Consider the following 18819-nt stretch of genomic DNA (forward strand, 5'->3'; position numbering starts at 1 on the left):
TTTACTGACCATGTTAATCTAAAACTTTTTTGTGTTTTTAATTCCTGAACTGTTTCTGCAGGCTTCCCTTTAATTAAAACGCTTATGTCAATGGGACTAAATAAAGGAGTGTATCTTTTCAAGCGTTTATTCCTTTACAAGATTTTCACCTCTCTTTGTTAAAAAGTAAAAAAACAAAACAAGCTTCTTCTCTCTGATCCAGGAGTTAACAAAATAAGGAAAATATAAACTGACTGTTACTAAAAACCTGGGGTTTTAAAGCTGGGGTAATTCTGCCTGCTCTATTTTATTGAAACATCCCTGTAAATAAGGGAGTGTCTTTTCAAGTCAATATAAAGCAGAGCTTTATTCCATTACAAAACTTAATGTAATTAACTTGTGTTTGTTAAAAAGCAGGTAAAAAGCAGCCTTCTTCTTTCTAATCACAGCTATCCAGCTGCAAAAGCCTGTTGTTTTATATTGGGCTTACTAAAACAAAAAAACAAATCAGTGCAGCCTAAAACCTAGAAAAAAAAAACTTTAAAAAATTGTTGGTTACTAAACGAGTATGGTTTTAACTTTTATGAAAACCCCCTTCTACAAAACATATATGGCATGAAAAATGCTGGGTGTCTGTTTCTTTAGATAAGAATAGAAGAAAATGAGTTCTTGTGGCACCTTAGAGATTAACAAATTTATTTGAGCAAAAGCTTTCCTGAGCTTCACGAAAGCTTATGCTCAAATAAATGTGTTAGTCTCTAAGGTGCCACAAGTACTCGTTTTCTTTTTTGCGAATACAGATTAACACGGTTGCTACTCTGAAACCTATTAGATAAGAATAAGGCAGTTAAAAGGGGGGGAGGTCTTGGGCCTATAAAATTGGTTCAGAAAAATAAACTCTATAATGCCGTTGTAAAACAATCTCTAATTGGCCCAATCCAAACGTGGGGATAACAAGTCTGAAAGTTTCTAAACTGTGCAGCTGCCTCATTTTACAGAAAGACAGGCAAGGTAAAAAAATCTCTCTCTCTTCGATTCAACCATGTGCTCTCTATTTTTCCTCTGTTCTTTCTTTTAATCTACCCTGATACTGAAGGCTTTTTTATTTACTTTTTATCATGTGTTTAGGAAATTTTCTTTTTATTGCTTTTAATGGTTTTTTTAGCCAGCATTTGGCTGTGTGCTTACTAAACAGTTTTTAATATTGTTTAATGCTTTTTTATTCACTTTTTTATCATGTGCTTAGGAAATTTCCTTTTTAATCCTGTTTTTATAGCTTTTAATGTAAGGTAAAGATCCTCTCTCTCTCTTTGATTCAACCATGTGCTCTCCATCTTCCTCCTGTTCTTTCTTTTAATCTCCCCTGATACTGAATGCTTTTTTATTTACTTTTTTTTATCATGTGCTTCCTAAATTTTCTTTTTAAACCTGTTTTTAATGTTTTTTAGCCAGTTTTTGGCAGGTCTTTACTCAACAGGTTTTTAATCTTTTTTTTATTCACTTTTTTATCATGTGCTTACTAAACAGGCTCTGCAACCATATGCTCTTTATTTTTCCCCTTTTCTAGCCCTGTTTTTTTAGGAAAGATAAAGAGCTCTTTCCCTCTCCAATTGAACCATGTGCTCTCTCTTTTTTCCCGTTACTGAATGCTTTTTTATTCACTTTTTTATGTGCTTACTAAATTTCCTTTTCTTGCTCTGTTTTTTTAACCTACCCTGATACTGAATAGTAAGCACGATAAAATGAATAAAAAACCAAACAGACTTTGCCTGAGTTTTTAATATTGTTTAATGCTTTCTTATTCATTTTTTTACCGTGTGCTTACTAAATTTCCTTTTTAAACCTAGCTTTTTTAGCCAGTTTTTGGACATGTGCTTACTAAACAGGTTTTTAATATTATTTAATGCTTTTTATTCACTTTTTTATCATGTGCTTACTAAATTTCCTTTTTAATCCTGTTTTTATAGCTTTTAATGTAAAGATAAAGATCCTCTCTAAATCTTGGGACTTCAGGATTGGTTCCACAAGCACATTCTGTGACCTAGCTGTAAAACAACCTCTGATTGGTCCGCCAAAAGGAGGGGCTAGCTCCCAGGAGGCTGCCCAAACTAGCAACATTTCACTACCACCAGTTGGGGAGGTCGGATGTTTCGCTCTGCATGTGTGCAGTAACACAGACACTGTTCTTTACCAACAGCTCTCCCTATTCAATCCCCTTTTTTCAATAAACCTTACCCAAACGTGTCTCATTCCAATCTTTTAATGTATCACATTTTCTATTCTTTTATAGTATACCATCATCTCTTTTCTTTAATAACCTGCCCTTTAACAACAGCTCTCCTTAGTCAATCACCTTTTTTCAATAAATCTTACCCAAACTTTAAACTGTTCTCAATGTATCCAAGCACAACACTTCCCCCATTCAAAGAGCACAATTTTTTCCCAAAATGGCCGACAGTGCCAAACTTCAGCGCCAACGGAAAGTGGGTGGGAAGGCGGGACAAAAGCCCCAAATGGGGCATGGAAACCTGTCCAAAATGCATGGTGATGAGTACTATCGAGGCCTTTATTACCTAGGTAGGATAAGAGGCTAAAATAGGGAAGGAGCAAGTTAAAAATTACTTAGAGAAGTTAGATGTCTTCAAGTTACTAGGACCTGATGAAATACTTCATAGAATACTCAAGGAGCTGACTGAGGAGGTATCTGAGCCATCAGTGATAATCTTTGAAAAGTTATGGAAGACGGAAGAGATTCCAGAGGACTGGAAAAGGGCAAATATAGTGCCCATCTATAAAAAGGGAATTACATTCTAGTCAGATTAACTTCAGTACTTTGTAAGATAAGGGAGTAAATAATTAAGCAATTTGCAAACACCTAGAAGATAATAGGGTAATAAATAACACAACATGGATTTATCAAACCAACCTAATAGCTTTCTTTGACAGGATAACAAACTTTGTGAATGGGGGGAAGCAGTAGATGCGGTATATCTTGACTTCAGTAATGCTTTTGATACTGTCTCACATGACCTCATAAACAAACCAGGAAAATACCACCTAGTTGGAGCTACTATAAGGTGGGTGCATAACTCGTTGGAAAACCATTCCCAGAGAGTAGGTATCAGTGATTCAGAGTCAAGCTGGAAGGGCATATTGAGTGGAGTCCTGAAGGGATTAATTCTAGGTCCATTTTTTTCAATATCTTCATCAATGATTTAGACAGTGGGGTGGAGAATACACTTACAATGTTTGTGGATGATATCTAGTTGGGAGAGTTTGCAAGTGCTTTGGAGGATAGGATTAAAATTCAAAATAATCTGGACAAACTGGAGAAATGATCTGAAGTAAACAGGATGAAATTCAGTAAGGACAAATGCAAAGTACTCCATTCAGAAAGGAGCAATCAGTTGCACAGATACAAAATGGAAAATGACTGCCTTGGAAGGAGTACTACAGAAAGGAATCTGGGGATTATAGTGGATCACAAGCTAAATATGAGTCAACAGTGCAACACTACTGTAAAAAAAGCAAACATCGTTCTGGGATGTATTAGCAGGAATGTTTGTTGTAAGCAAGACATGAGAAGTAATTCTTCTGCTCTACTCCATGCAGATTAGGCCTCAACTGTAGTATTGTGCCCAGTTCTGGGGGCCACATTTCAGGAAAGATGTCTACAAATTGGAGAAAGCCCATAGAAGAGCAACAAAAATAATTAAAGGTCTAGAAAACATGACCTATAAGGGAAGATTGAAAAAATTGGTTTTTTTTAGTCTGGAGAAGAGAAGATTGAGAGGGGACATAAGTTTTCAAGTACATACAAGGTTGTTACAAAGAGGCGTGAGAAAAATTATTCTCCTTAACCTCTGAGAACAGGACAAGAAGCAATGGACTTAAATTGCAATAAGGTCAGTTTAAGTTGGACAAAGGGAAAAATTTCCTCGCTGTCAGGGTGGTTAACCGCTGGAATAAATTGACCAGGGAGGTTGTGGAATCTCCATCATTGGAGATTTTTAAGAGCAAGTGAGACAAACCCTCCCAGGGATGGTCTAGATAATACTTAGGGCTTGTCTACACTGGCAATTTACAGCGCTGCAACTTTCTCACTCAGGAATCTGAATAAATACCCCCCTGAGGGCCGCACTCCCAGCGGAGGTGGGGGTTTTTTGGAGAGCTCTCTCCCAGCGCTCTGCCACGACCACACAAGGCACATTAAAGCGCTGCTGCGGCAGTACTTTAGCGTTGCCAGTGTAGACAAGCTCTTAGTCCTGTCATGAGTAGAAGGGACTTGATTAGACCTCTCAAGGTCCCTTACAGTCCTATGATTTTAAAAACACTTATCACCCGTCGGTGAACACTTTTCACAAAGCAATCACTCTATATCTGCCTTGCATAATCACAGGTTTCAGAGTAGCAGCCGTGTTAGTCTGTATTCGCAAAAAGAAAAGGAGTACTTGTGGCACCTTAGAGACTAACAAATTTATTAGAGCATAAGCTTTCGTGAGCTACAGCTCACTTCATCGGATGGAAGTGAGCTGTAGCTCACGAAAGCTTATGCTCTAATAAATTTGTTAGTCTCTAAGGTGCCACAAGTACTCCTTTTCTTTTTACTCTATATCTGGCCTCCCAGTCCTCATCCTCAAAGGAAACCTGCACATCAACTTCAAAAAATGAGCCTGGGATCTTAAATTCATAACTTCGCTGGACACTAAAAAAACAGGTTTTAACAGGGATACTGATTTTATGGCTCATTATAACAATTTGTAACACACCCTAATGCCTCTGCTAACCCTCTACTGTCCTACAACTGAAGGGGTGTTAACTGCCCATTTCATTTTAAGTGATCTCCTACAACAGGTATGCATCCCTTATGCTTAACAATTTGTCCCATCTTTTATTTCGCTTGGACACTCTGGTTACTTTACCTAGACCTGAGGAAAAACTCTGTGAAGTTTGGAAACTTGTCCCTTCCACCAACAGAAGTTGGTCCAATAAAAGTTATTACCCCAACTACCTTGCATCTCTTCTGTCTCCATTGTTATTCAATATCAGCATTGCTGGTTGACGGGTAAGCTCGAAGCGGCATCTGTCAGTGGCATTGAGGTGATTGTCATTTTACTTTGAGACCTCAAATATGACTATGGCATTGCCTTGTTGGCTGAATATGGTGAATCAGTACAGCTGATGGCTGATCTAGTCAGGCAATAAGCAGCGCACATTGGTCTGATTATTAATTCAGATACAATTACCTTCAAGCAGGCTCCAAATCTAGATTACAATCAGCTTACTATTAACTTGTTTGGATGGGAGATGGAGCAGGTGATAACTGTCAACTACTTGGAAAGCATCATAGACAATGATTGAGGATGTTTGAAAGATATAGATGGTTGTTGTGACAAAGTGGGTCTGTTCTTAATGTTTTCTCGGAATACTGTAGGTGTGCCTCAGTTTCCCCTATGCATTTCTTAAGTCTCTAGTTGATGGGATAAGGGGGTGTAATTGTTGCAGAGCAAAGGGCTAGTGTACATAAATGGCCTACACTCTGTCTCCTGGCAACTGATGGCCTGGGTCCTTCCCCCCTGCAAGGTGATAGTTAAAGAGTTGGAGAACAAAGGAATCAGGTGACCTCCTGGCCTGGGAAGGGACAAACCCCAGAGGAGGAGGGGGTGGAGAGTGAGATAGTTTGGGGCTTGCTGGGGCCATGGAGTGAAGTGCAGACGTGGTTGTCTGGCTCACTGCCCCCAAAATGGACCCGGCTGAGGGGTCCTGTTCTCTGTACCTACAAGCTCTGTTTTAGACCACGTTCCTGTCGTCTAATAAACCTCTGTTTTATTGGCTGGCTGAGAGTCAAGTCTGACTGTGAAGTTGGGGTGCAGGACCCTCTGGCTTCCCCAGGAGCCCCGCCTGGGCAGACTCGCTGTGGGAGGCGCATGGAGGGGCAGAGGATGCTGAATGCTCCGAGGTCAGACCCAGGAAGGTGGAAGCTGTGTGAGCTTCTTGCCCTGAAGACAGTCTGCTCACAGAGAAGAGACTTCACCAGAGTCCTGACTGGCTTCGTAGGGAGCTGTTCCAGAGCATTGCCCGGGGACTCCATGACAGTTGTATAGAAGTAACTGACACTATGTTTTGAGCTCTTCAGAGGCCTTTGTGGAAACTTTATGACATCAAGCTTACCAGAAAGTGAATATTTGTACAAAAAACAGTTACATAATCTTTACTTCATGGCAATAAAATGTGGGTGCTGAAGAAGGCTGAAGAGCAGGGAACTGATGTTTTTGAACACAAGAATGGCCATATTGGGTCAGACTAAAGATCCATTAGCCCAGTATCCTGCTTCTGACAGTGGCCAATGCCAGGTGCCCCAGAGGAATGAACAGAACAGGTAATCAAGTGATCCATTCCCTGTCGCCCACTCCCAGTGTCTGGCAAACAGAGGCTAGGGACACCATTCCTGCCCATGCCAGATAATAGACATGGATGGACCTATCTTCCATGAATGTTATCTAGTTCTTTTTTGTTATCTAGTTCCTTTTATAGTCTTGGCCTTCACAACATCCTCTGGCAAGGAGTTCCACAGGTTGACTGTGTTCCTTGATTCTGCTTGTCTTCACCAGTTATTTCATGTAAGTGGCAGGAGAAGATTAGCAATGAGGATATTCATGGCTGAACTCAGGAGCCACCTCTATCAGCACTGGTTTGGTTTTGAAGGCTTCTTGGATGGAAGAACAACAAATTACAAAGCATGTTTACTAAGGAATGCTGCTACATGGTCAGTGATCATGTGGTCACCAAAAGCTTTGGTGGCATGATAAGATTGCCAGTGATTGACATATTGGCCTCCTTGCCTTGAAAATGATGAACATGATGTTTGCAGGCCATCACAATGTTCGCTTTGCTTGTTTATTATATCTCTTCCTCCCAACGCATTGTCTGTCTTGTCTATTTAAATATAAGCTCTTTGGGGCAGGAACTGTCTCTTACTCTATGTTTGTACATTATAATAATGGGGCTTTGATACAGTTGGGGCCACTAAGCATTATAGTGATACAAATAATACACAATAATTGTAAATCTAAGCTGTGTAGAATAAATTAAAAATACATATGTAGTACTAAAGAAAAAATGTTCTGAATCTAGACATAGCATTCAATTTTACAAGAAGCTACTTTTGCTACTCACCATTTGATGCTGTGAAATCAATAGCCACTGTGAAATTGATTTGGGTTCTGTCAAACAAGCAGATAGGAATCTTGTTAATACCACCATTGATAAATGGAAAAAATATGCAAGGGAGGTAACATACCTTTTAATGGACTAATATACATGTTACAATGCATTAGCTTTCTGGTCAAAAGATATCACTGCAAAATTCAGGTTAAAATCATTGTGCATTATTTTGTCTTTTATATGGTGTCATCAATTAAGCATCAATTCTTGAGGTTACTACTCTTTGAAACCTAATTTTCTCTTACTTGTAAACTACATTTGTGAAAAAAAGTCTCTTCTCCCTTTACATATGTAGAAGCGTTATGTAACTGGATGGGTTTTCAGTGGTCCCATCTTGGAGAAACCTGTCCACCTCACCAAAGCTTCAGTTCAAAATACTTTACCAATTAATTTTATAGCAATAACTTCATACACGATACACTATATATGACATGCCTGGCTTTCATTTATTTTTGTCCCATCTCTCTCCCTTGGCTTTCCCCTCCCCCCCGCCTTCAATACCAGACAAATTCGTTGAAACACAATATGTTGGGGAAGAATCAACATGGCTTTTGTAAAGGGTATTCAAGCCTAACCAATTATTAGAATTCCTTGAGGATTTTAACAAGCATGTGAACAAAGGGTGATCTAGTGGATATGCTATACTTGGACTTTCACAAAGCCTTTGACAAGGTCCCACACCAAAGTTTTCTAAGCAATATAAGCTGTCATGGGATAAGTGGGAAGGTCCTATCATGGATTGGTAATGGCTAAAAGATAGGAAATGAAGAATAGGAATAAATGGTCAGTTTTCAGAGAGGAGTGAGGTATGTAGTGGGGTCCCCAATGATCTATACATGACTAGTGCTGTTCAAGAAATGATCTGGAAAAGGGGGTAAACAGTAATGTGACAAAGTTGGCAGATGATATAAAATTACTCAAGATACTTAAGCCCAAAGCTGACTGCAGAGAGTTACAAAGGGACCTCACAAAACAGGGTGACTGGACAACAAAATGGCAGATGAAATTCAGTGTTGATAAGTGCAAAGTAATGCACATTAGAAAACATAATCCCAACTATACATACAAAATGATGGGGTCTAAGTTAACTGTAACCATTCAAGAAAGAGATCTTGGAGTCATCATGGACAGTTCTCTGAAAACATCTGTTCAATGTACAGCAACAGTCAGAAAAGCCAACAGAATGTTAGGAGCCATTAGGAAACGTATAGCTAATAAGACAGAAAATATAATAATGCCCCCATATAAATCTATGGTATACCCACACCTGGAATACTGCATGAAGTTCTGGTTGCCCCATCTCCCAAAGATGTGTCAGAATTTGAAAAAGTACAGAGAAGGGCAACAAAAATTGATTAGGGGCCTGGAACAGCTTAATATGAGGAGAATTAAAAAGACAAACTATTCAGCTTAGAAAAGAGATGACTAAGGAGGGATATGAGAGAGGTCTATGAAATCATGAATGGTGTGAAGAACAAAGTGAATAGGGAACTGTTATTTACCCCTTCCCATAACCTGAGAACTAGGGGTCACCAAATGAAATGAATAGAAAGCAGTTTTAAAACAAACAAAAGAAAGTACGTCTTCACACACTGTAATCTCAACCTGTGGCACTCATTGCCAGGGGATGTTGTGAAGGCCAAAAGTATAACTGGGTTCAAAAAAGAATTAGATAAGTTCATGGAGGATAGTTCCATCAGCAGCTATTAGCCAAGATGGTGAGAGACACAACCTCATGCTCTAGGTGTCCCTAAATCTCTGCCAGAAGCTGGGACTAGACAACAGGGGATGGATCACTTGTTAATTGTCCTGTTCTTTAGGTGCTTCAGAGGGAACTGACACAAGCCACTGTCAGAAGGCATGATACTGGGCTAGATGGCCCATTGATCTGACCCTGTATGGCCATTTTTACACTCTTAATGGCTAGGACAGAGGACGCAATCTTGGGTCCAAGAGTCAGCTATCACTAAAGTCAGAGTTTAAAGTGAGACTTTATTGCAAAGGAACAAATCAAATAATATGCAAATCAATGTAATACCAGTTATGATTCATTTTGCTAAGATACTGCAGGGACTTCCTTCCCTTCTTAAGGATAAACCATACTTGGAACCTTCAACAAATAGAAAGAGGAAATCTCAGGACCGGAACTGCTGTGTTCTAAGGAAATGATATTCTTAAAGACAGGAAGCATTGTTCTCTTTCATTTGAGGATTTTGGATTGGCAAAGAAGTAGGGAATGTGATTGTCCTGATCCCAATGATGTTGAGAATCCACTTTAGGTTTAAAAAGACGGTAACATTTTAAGTGTGGCTTTCACCAGGACAAAGTATAACAGGAAACAAGCAAGACTGAGCAGCCAGCTTACCCACACTATGAGCTAAAGTTCTGACCATAAGGAACACCATTTCAATTTGGAGTTCTATTCTATCCTGAAAAGCATCTATTATTATTCAGTAGATTTGTTCTGTGAATTTAGAGACATACTTACTAATGTCAGTGACAGAAAAGTTTTTTTTTTTTTTTAAATTTTAGCCCTTTTAATACTAGAACAGCAAAGATTGAGTAATAGTCTATTCCCCCTTGTGCACTGACATATTTTTGTTAAGTTCCAACCATTTAGTATACTTACTACTTGAATGTCCTGCAGCAGCTAGAATACTGCTTTGATCTGCTGCCATTTCTCCCAGTCTAAAAAAATTGGGGATGGAATAAAAAGTGCTCCATGGCTAGGTGCTTGAATTCTATTGCATAAACGCCAACAATTTGTAGTTATCAGACATATAATGGCAGATCCTACCTCTCAAAAAAGGCGAGACTTGCTCATACCTGTTGTGTCAGGAATAGTCTTTAGTTCCCTTGGAATACTCATAATTTGTCTAAAGAAAAGGAGTACTTGTGGCACCTTAGAGACTAACAAATTTTTTGAGCATAAGCTTTCGTGAGCTACAGCTCACTTCATCGGATGCATTCGGTGGAAAATACAGTGGGGAGCTTTACACACACACACACACACACACACACACACACACACACAGAGAACATGAAACAATGGGTTTTATCATACACACTGTAAGGAGAGTGATCACTTAAGATGAGCTATTACGAGCAGGAAGGAGTGGGGGGAAGGAGAAAAACCTTTTGTGGTGATAATCAAGGTGGGCCATTTCGAGCAGTTAACAAGAATGTCTGAGGAACAGTGGGGGGTGGGGTGGGGGGAGAAAAACATGGGGAAATAGTTTTACTTTATGTAATGACTCATCCACTCTCAGTCTCTATTCAAGCCTAAGTTAATTGTATCCAGTTTGCAAATTAATTCCAATTCAGCAGTCTCTCGTTGGAGTCTGTTTTTGAAGCTTTTTTGTTGAAGGATAGCCACTCTCAGGTCTGTAATCAAGTGACTGGAGAGACTGAAGCGTTCTCCGACGAATTTTGAATGTTATAATTCTTGACGTCTGATTTGTGTGCATTTATTCTTTTACGTAGAGACTGTCCAGTTTGACCAATGTACATGGCAGAGGTGCACTGCTGGCACATGATGGCATATATCACATTGGTAGATGCGCAGGTGAACGAGCCTCTGATAGCATGGCTGATGTGATTAGGCCTTCTGATGGTGTCCCCTGAATAGATATGTGGACAGAGTTGGCAATGGGCTTTGTTGCAAGGATAGGTTCCTGGGTTAGTGGTTCTGTTGTGTGGTGTGTGGTTGCTGGTGAGTATTTGCTTCAGGTTGGGGGGCTGTCTGTAAGCAAAGACTGGCCTGTCTCCCAAGATCTGTGAGAGTGATGGGTCGTCCTTCAGGATAGGTTGTAGATCTTTGATGATGGGTTGGAGAGGTTTTAGTTGGGGGCTGAAGGTGACGGCTAGTGGCGTTCTGTTATTTTCTTTGTTGGGCCTGTCCTGTAGTAGGTGACTTCTGGGTACTCTTCTGGCTCTGTCAATCTGTTTCTTCACTTCAGCAGGTGGGTATTGTAGTTGTAAGAATGCATGATAGAGATCTTGTAGGTGTTTGTCTCTGTCCGAGGGGTTGGAGCAAATGCGGTTATATCGTAGAGCTTGGCTGTAGACAATGGATCGTGTGGTGTGATCTGGATGAAAGCTAGAGGCATGTAGGTAGGAATAACGGTCAGTAGGTTTCCGATATAGGGTGGTGTTTATGTGACCATCGCTTATTAGCACCATAGTGTCCAGGAAGTGGATCTCTTGTGTGGACTGGTCCAGGCTGAGTTTGATGGTGGGATGGAAATTGTTGAAATCCTGGTGGAATTCCTCAAGGGCTTCTTTTCCATGGGTCCAGATGATGAAGATGTCATCAATATGGCGCAAGTAGAGTAGGGGCATTAGGGGACGAGAGCTGAGGAAGCGTTGTTCTAAGTCAGCCATAAAAATGTTGGCATACTGTGGGGCCATGCGGGTACCCATCGCAATGCTGCTGATTTGAAGGTATACATTGTCCCCAAATGTGAAATAGTTATGGGTGAGGACAAAATCACAAAGTTCAGCCACCAGGTTAGCCATGACATTATTGGGGATACTGTTCCTGACGGCTTGTAGTCCATCTTTGTGTGGAATGTTGGTGTAGAGGGCTTCTACATCCATAGTGGCTAGGATGGTGTTTTTAGGAAGATCACCAATGGACTGTAGTTTCCTCAGGAAGTCAGTGGTGTCTCGAAGATAGCTGGGAGTGCTGGTAACATAGGGCCTGAGGAGGGAGTCTACATAGCCAGACAATCCTGCTGTCAGGGTGCCAATGCCTGAGATGATGGGGCGTCCAGGACTTCCAGGTTTGTGGATCTTGGGTAGCAGATAGAATACACTAGGTCGGGGCTCCAGGGGTGTGTCTGTGCGGATTTGTTCTTGTGCTTTTTCAGGGAGTTTCTTGAGCAAATGCTGTAGTTTCTTTTGGTAACTCTCAGTGGGATCAGAGGGTCATGGCTCGTAGAAAGTGGTGTTGGAGAGCTGCCTGGTAGCCTCTTGTTCATATTCCGACCTATTCATGATGACAGCACCTCCTTTGTCAGCCTTTTTGATTATGATGTCAGAATTGTTTCTGAGGCTGTGGATGGCATTGTGTTCTGCACGGCTGAGGTTATGGGGAAAGTGATGCTGCTTTTCCACAATTTCAGCCCGTGCACATCGGCAGAAACACTCTATGTACAAGTCCAGTCTGCTATTTCGACCTTCAGGAGGAGTCCACCCTGAATGCTTCTTTTTGTATTGTTGGTACGAAGGTCTCTGTGGGTTAATATGTTGGTCAGAGGTGTGTTGGAAATATTCCTTGAGTCGGAGACATCGAAAATAGGATTCTAGGTCACCACAAAACTTTGTTAGTCTCTAAGGTGCCACAAGTACTCCTTTTCTTTTTGCGAATACAGACTAACACGGCTGCTACTCTGAAACCCATAATTTGTCTGAAATCCATGGAAATCAGCTTATGAAAACCTTTAAAACTTAGATCGGAAGCTGGACTTTGCTGAGGAGAGATAAAAGCTGTTGTAGTCTTTCTGAAATTATCAGAAGCTTTATAATCTTATGAAATGAGGCTTGCCATTTTGCTTTATCCAGAGTCTCACCCTAAAGACGCTCGTCTTCTAAGGCAGTGCTACTCAAAGTGGTGGTCCGCGGACCGGCCATCGGCTGCCGGTCTGCGCGCACACTGGAAAAAAAAATTGCTGGTCCCCCACATCATATAGCTTGAGAAGCACTGTTCTAAGGGTATGGCTATCAAGCTTCACTTGGCCTACATCATCAGACTGTTAGGACCGCAGGCATATTACCATTTTGCATAGCTTATTGGCTATAAGGAACAAAGATGATGAGAAGAAGTGCAGGTTGCCAGCGTTAGGGTAATGTACAAGGGAGTCTTCAGGCTATTTTCTTTGTCATTAAAGGGATAGCAAACAGCATAAGGTCAAGGACACTTACTTCACCTAGAGAAAGAATGAGGAGTACTTGTGCCACCTTAGAGACTAAACACATTTATTTGAGTATAAGCTTTTGTGGGCTACAGCCACTTCATCATATGCATGCAGTGGCAAATACAGTCGGAAGACAGATAGATATAGATACACACACACACGAAAAAATGGGGATTGCCATGCCAACTCTCATGAAACTAATCGATTAAGGTGGGCTATTATCAGCAGGAGAGAAAAAAAAACCTTTGTAGTGATAATCAGGATGGCCCATTTCCAACAGTTGACAAGAAAATGTGAGTAACTGTAGGGAGAAAAAGAAAAGGAATTCTTGTGGCACCTTAGAGACTAACAAATTTATTTGAGCATAAGCTTTCATGAGCTACAGCTCACTTCATCGGATGCATGCAGTGGAAAATACAGTAGGGAGCTTTTATATACACAGAGAACATGAAACAATGGGTGTTACCATACACATTGTAACAAGAGTGATCAGGTAAGGTGAGCTATTATCAGCAGGAGAGCAGGAGGGAAAAAACCTTTTGTGGTGATAATCAAGGTGGGCCATTTCCAGTAGTTGACAAGAACATGTGAGGAACAGTAAGGGGGAAAAAATAAACATGGAGAAAGAGTTTTACTCTGTGTAATGACACATCCACTCCCAGTCTTTATTCAAACCTAATTTAATGGTTTCCAGTTTGCAAATTCCAATTTAGCAGTCTCTTGTTGGAATCTGGTTTTGAAGTTTTTTTGTTGTAATACTGCGATTTTTAGGTCTGTAATTGAGTGTATAGGAAGGTTGAACTATTCTTCAATTGGTTTTTGAATATTATAATTCTTGACTTCTGATTTGTGTCCATTTATTCTTTTGCATAGAGTGTGTCCGGTTTGGCCAATATACATGGCAGAGGGGCATTGCTGGCACATGATGGCATATATCACATTGGTAGATGTGCAGGTGAATGAGCATCTGATAGTGTGGCTGATGTGATTAGGCCCTATGATGTGTCCCCTGAATAGATATGTGGACACAGTTGGCAACGGGCTTTGTTTTAAGGATAGGTTCCTGGGTTAGTGTTTTTGTTGTGTGGTTGCTGGTAAGTATTTGCTTCAGGTTGGGTGGCTGTCTGTAAGCAAGGACTGGCCCGTCTCCCAAGATCTGGGAGAGTGATGGGTTGTCCTTCAGGATAGGTTGTAGATCCTTGATGATGCGCTAGAGAGGTTTTAGTTGGGGGCTGAAGATGATGGCTAGTGGCTATTTTCTTTGTTGGGCCTGTCCTGTAACACTAGCCCATGAAAGCTTATGCTCAAATAAATTTGTTAGTCTCCAAGGTGCCACAAGTACTCCTCATTCTTTTTGCTGATACAGACCAACACTGCTACCACTCTGAAACCTTCCCCTGGACAGTTATTCTTGGTGTCCTTGCTGTCTCTTCTGGTAACAGCAGCTGCGGGGCTGCTTTCTCCCTGCCTTTTTTAAAAAAAGGCCCTTTGATGTGACGCACCATGTGAGGGGATAGACCAGTCTTTTATAGGGGTTGTGGCTCAGGCACATAAATTCTCATTAGAAACTGACAGGGTGGAATAAAGAGGAATTTGTCATCCAGCCAAGATCCAAGCAATTTTTTCCTCAGAGTAGAAAAAGCAACCTCTTCCTTGTACACTCTTTTCTGAGTCTGCCATTCCGAGCTGCCTGGCAGCAGGAGACTGGGCCAGACAGATACTGCATACAGCAGAGAGGAACAGGAAGAAGTACAGGCGAAAAACAGATAGAAGAAAAACAGTTGGCATAAGTAGAAAAAACTAAAGACAATCTCAACTGGAAAATTAACAAAATCTTTTCAGCCATCAGCCTTCTGCTAGTCTGTCTGATGAACACAGTTTCTGAAGTGTTCCTCACTGTGGCATCATCTGCTGCATAGCTTTGTAATTGTCCATATGCTGTCCCAGGTAAGAGGAACCCAATTATGAGGATTTGTGGATAATTCCTTGAAAAGGAAATGCAGATCCCTCCATGGGGACAATATTTTTCTTTGCCCTGTAGGACTTGAAGGAGTCTTTAACTACCTGATATAGGCATTAGCTACTGTAAAGCATGAGAAATATTGACTCTGTGCATGCCAATTGATGCCTACCTCCATTAGGATAAAAGGCTTCAAAACTACAACTAACCCTAGCTCTCAACTTGATAAGCTAGAAGCTTCTATTTATATCCTTTAGTTATCTGTTCAGTAGATGGGCTCACGTTGTCACTGAACTCTGGTGATTCATTGGTTTGTCATGGCTTCTGTGTCCTAATTCTTCTACGAGGGACTCTTGCTGTGATACTCAGAATTCTGTTGATCATCATATTTGGAAATGGGAAGGAATCTCCCCCCATCCCTAAGCAGCTTGGTTTAGCTGTTTTGTGTGGAGCTTCACCTTTTCCTGCATGTCTCTAGAGGTGTTGTGAATCATACACATAAATCCCTATTAAAAACTGACAGGGTGGAAGAGAGGAGGAATTTGTCATCCAGCCAAGATTCAAGCAATTCTTCCTCAGAGAAGAAAAAGCATGTCATCTTTGTGCACTCATTTCCATGCAGTAATTTTGACTGTAATCAAGCTGGAATAGCTTGAATTTCTATGCATTGCTTTCCTTGTGTTGTTTCTTGGGTTAAATTTATAGTTGATTTTATGTGGCAAAAGTAGTTACTTGAAAGGTTTAACCGTTTTATCAGAGACAGGCAAAAGATGGGGAACAATGGGTCTAGGCTTTGCAGCTGAATGAGTCAAAAAGCAGAACCTTACCATTCAGAATAGAGTCCATATGACACATGGACAGGGCCTCATAACCGTGGACAGAGTCTTTTTCCTCAAAAAGGGAGGAATGATAGCTTGAAGATCCTCAGCTTGTGAAGGACACAGTCTCCAAGAAAGGGCTGGATATGGCAGGCTGCTGTTTCCAGTCAACTAAGTAAGTAATTAATGGGATGAGATTTTCTGGCTAAATTAACTTTTGGGGTACTTTAGAGAGAGAGAAGGTGGGTGAGGTAATATCTTTTACTAGACTAATTTCTGTTAGAAAGAGACAAGCTTTTGAGTTACATATAGCTCTTCTTCGGATCTGGGAAAGGTGCTGAGAGCATTACAGCTAAATACACGATCAAGCAGATAGTCTAGCACAGAGGTTCTCAAACTTCATTGCACTGTGACTTCCCCTTCTGACAACAAAAATTACAATATGACCTCCGGAGGTGGGAACTGAAGCCTGAGCCCATCCCAGCTCTGCTGCCCCAGGCAGAGAGGGGGCAAAGCTGAAGCCCAAGTGCTTCTGCCCTGAGTGGGAGGCATGTAACCTTAGCCCCACCTCCTTCCTAGGGCTGAAGCCCAAGGGCGGTGGGGCTCGGGCTTTGGCCTCAGCCCTATGCCCCAGAAAGTTTAACACAAGCCTTGGCAACCCCATTAAATGGGGTTTTGACCCACTTTGGGGTCCCAACACAATTTGAGAACCCCTGGTTTAGCATTAGTAGTTAGCACATATTCTAAGGGACCATTTAAGGTGAAGTGGCCCATTAACACCTCTGTAGTCAGAGAACAAAAAAGTTAGCGTGTTACAGATTGCTGGCATAAGCCATAAATCCAGTGTCTTTATTAAGACTATGAATTTTAGTGTCTAGCTAAGTTATGAATTTAAGCTCCAAGGCTTGTATTTTGAAAGTGTGCAGGTTTCCTTTGAGGATGAGGATTGAGAGATCAGATATAATGTGATCGCTTTGTGAAAAGTGTTCACCAACAGATGATATAGTATTTTTGTCTTTTATCATTTTCCTGTTTGAGTTCATTTGAGAGCACAGCGACTGCTTGGTTTCACCCACATAGTTGTTATTGGGGCATTTAAGCTTTCTACACTAGTACTTTTGTCGCTAAAACTTTTGTTGTTCATGGGTGTGAAAAAAAGAACATGCCCCTGACTGACAAAAGCGCTGATATGGACAGTGGCATGTGGGTGGGAGATGCTTTCCCGCCGACATAGCTACCACCACCCCAATGGGGGTAGTTTAATTATGCCAGCGGGAGAGAGCTCTCCCCCTGGTATAGAATGGCTATGCGGGAGACCTTACAGCAGCACAGCTGCAGTGGTATAGATGTGCTGCTGTACGGTCAGTAGTGTAGACATAGGCATAGGTAGGACGCATAGATCTTGAAAGGTGTGTTGTGGGAGTTGATCATTGTAGCAATGGAGATATGTCTGCAGATTTTGCATCTGTTGATTTGTCAGGGTCTGGTGCCACTTAGATTTGGTGCATCCTGGTCTGTTCAGAGCTTGCTTCTGGTGATGAGCTTGGAGAGGTTGGACAGTTTGAATGTAATTTGTATTGCATGATTTCATAAAATTGCAGCCCTGTGTTTTTAACCCAAGCAGAAGAACAAGGAATGTAGGCCACACTTACAGGATGGGGAATTCTATCCAGCAAAGCAGACACTCTGAAAAAGAATTAGGAGTCATGAGTGGATAGTCAGCTGAACATGAGCTCCCAGTGTGATGCTGTGGCCAAAAGGGCTAATGCATATTGAGATGCATAAACAGATGAATCTTAAGTAGGAGTAGAGAAGTGATTTTACCTCTGTATTTGGCAGTGGTGTGACTGCTGCTGGAATACTGTGTTCACGTCTGGTGCCCAGAATTCAAGAAAGATGTTGATAAATTAAAGACGGTTCAGAGAAGAGCCACAAGAATGATTAAAGGATTAGAAAACTTGTCTCAGAGTGATAGATTCAAAGAGCTCAATCTATTTAGTTTAACAAAGAGAAGATTATGGGGCAACTTGATTACAGTATTCAAGTATCTACATGGGGAACAAATATTTAATAATTGGCTCTTCAGTGTAGCAGAGTTAGGTATGGCTGGAAGTTGAAGCTAGACTTCAGACTGGAAATAAGGCAGAAATTTTAAACAGTGAGAGTGATTAGCCACAGAAACAAATTTACCAAGGGTCATGGTGGATACTCCATCTCTGACAAATTTTAAATCAAGATTGGATGTTCTTCTAAAAGATATGCTCTAGGAATTATTTTGGGGATGTACTTTAACCTGTATTATACAGGAGATCAGACCAGATGAACCCAATGACCCTTCTGGCCATGGAATCAATGAAGAGTGTTTGTGTGTGTCAATTTCATACCTATAATAACTGTGATATAAAATAAGACAAAAGCAAACACTTATCTTTATGAGTTATCCTTTCATTTTAATCTATGCTTGTTTCAGAGTTATTTCTATAGAGAAAGTAATAAGTAGTAAAACCCAATAACTTTCTCCCCCCACTGCCGCAACCAAAACAAACAAACAAAAACAAAAAAAACTATGGCCAATCCTAGTAGTTTAGCCATATTAAATTTGCTTAAGTATTCCTTGAACAGCAAATAGGTATGGAAGCTTCTATCCAACATTCACTTGCAAAGAACACTGGAGTCAATGAAGGAAATTTTTTCAAAGATAAGAATTCAGTTGCAAACATGCATACCCTTATGTGAAGGGTTATTATGGAGGAGTATGAGCTCCACCATAGTTAAGTGTCAGAGTAGCAGCCGTGTTAGTCTGTATTAGCAAAAAGAAAAGGAGTACTTGTGGCACCTTAGAAACTAACAAATTTATTTGAGCATAAGCTTTCGTGAGCTACAGCTCACTTCATCGCTTATGCTCAAATAAATTTGTTAG

General features: G+C 40.8%; 1 protein-coding gene across 15 annotated transcripts in view; it reads right to left on the reverse strand.

Annotated features, from left to right (window-relative positions):
- Window positions 1-18819, reverse strand: part of CPNE8 (copine 8) — a 279857-nt gene that overhangs the window by 89629 nt on the left and 171409 nt on the right. For all 15 annotated transcript variants that reach the window (XR_006275544.1, XR_006275547.1, XR_006275546.1 and 12 more), the window contains one exon: window positions 7156-7202. Coding sequence is in view for 9 of the 15 variants with exons in the window: in XM_038399049.2 (XP_038254977.1) it covers window positions 7156-7202 (47 nt within the window). In the remaining 6 variants the exon portion in view is untranslated. The remainder of the gene's footprint in view (window positions 1-7155; window positions 7203-18819) is intronic.

The sequence above is a fragment of the Dermochelys coriacea genome, chromosome 1, assembly GCF_009764565.3.
Source record: "Dermochelys coriacea isolate rDerCor1 chromosome 1, rDerCor1.pri.v4, whole genome shotgun sequence".
Lineage (NCBI taxonomy): Eukaryota > Metazoa > Chordata > Testudines > Dermochelyidae > Dermochelys > Dermochelys coriacea.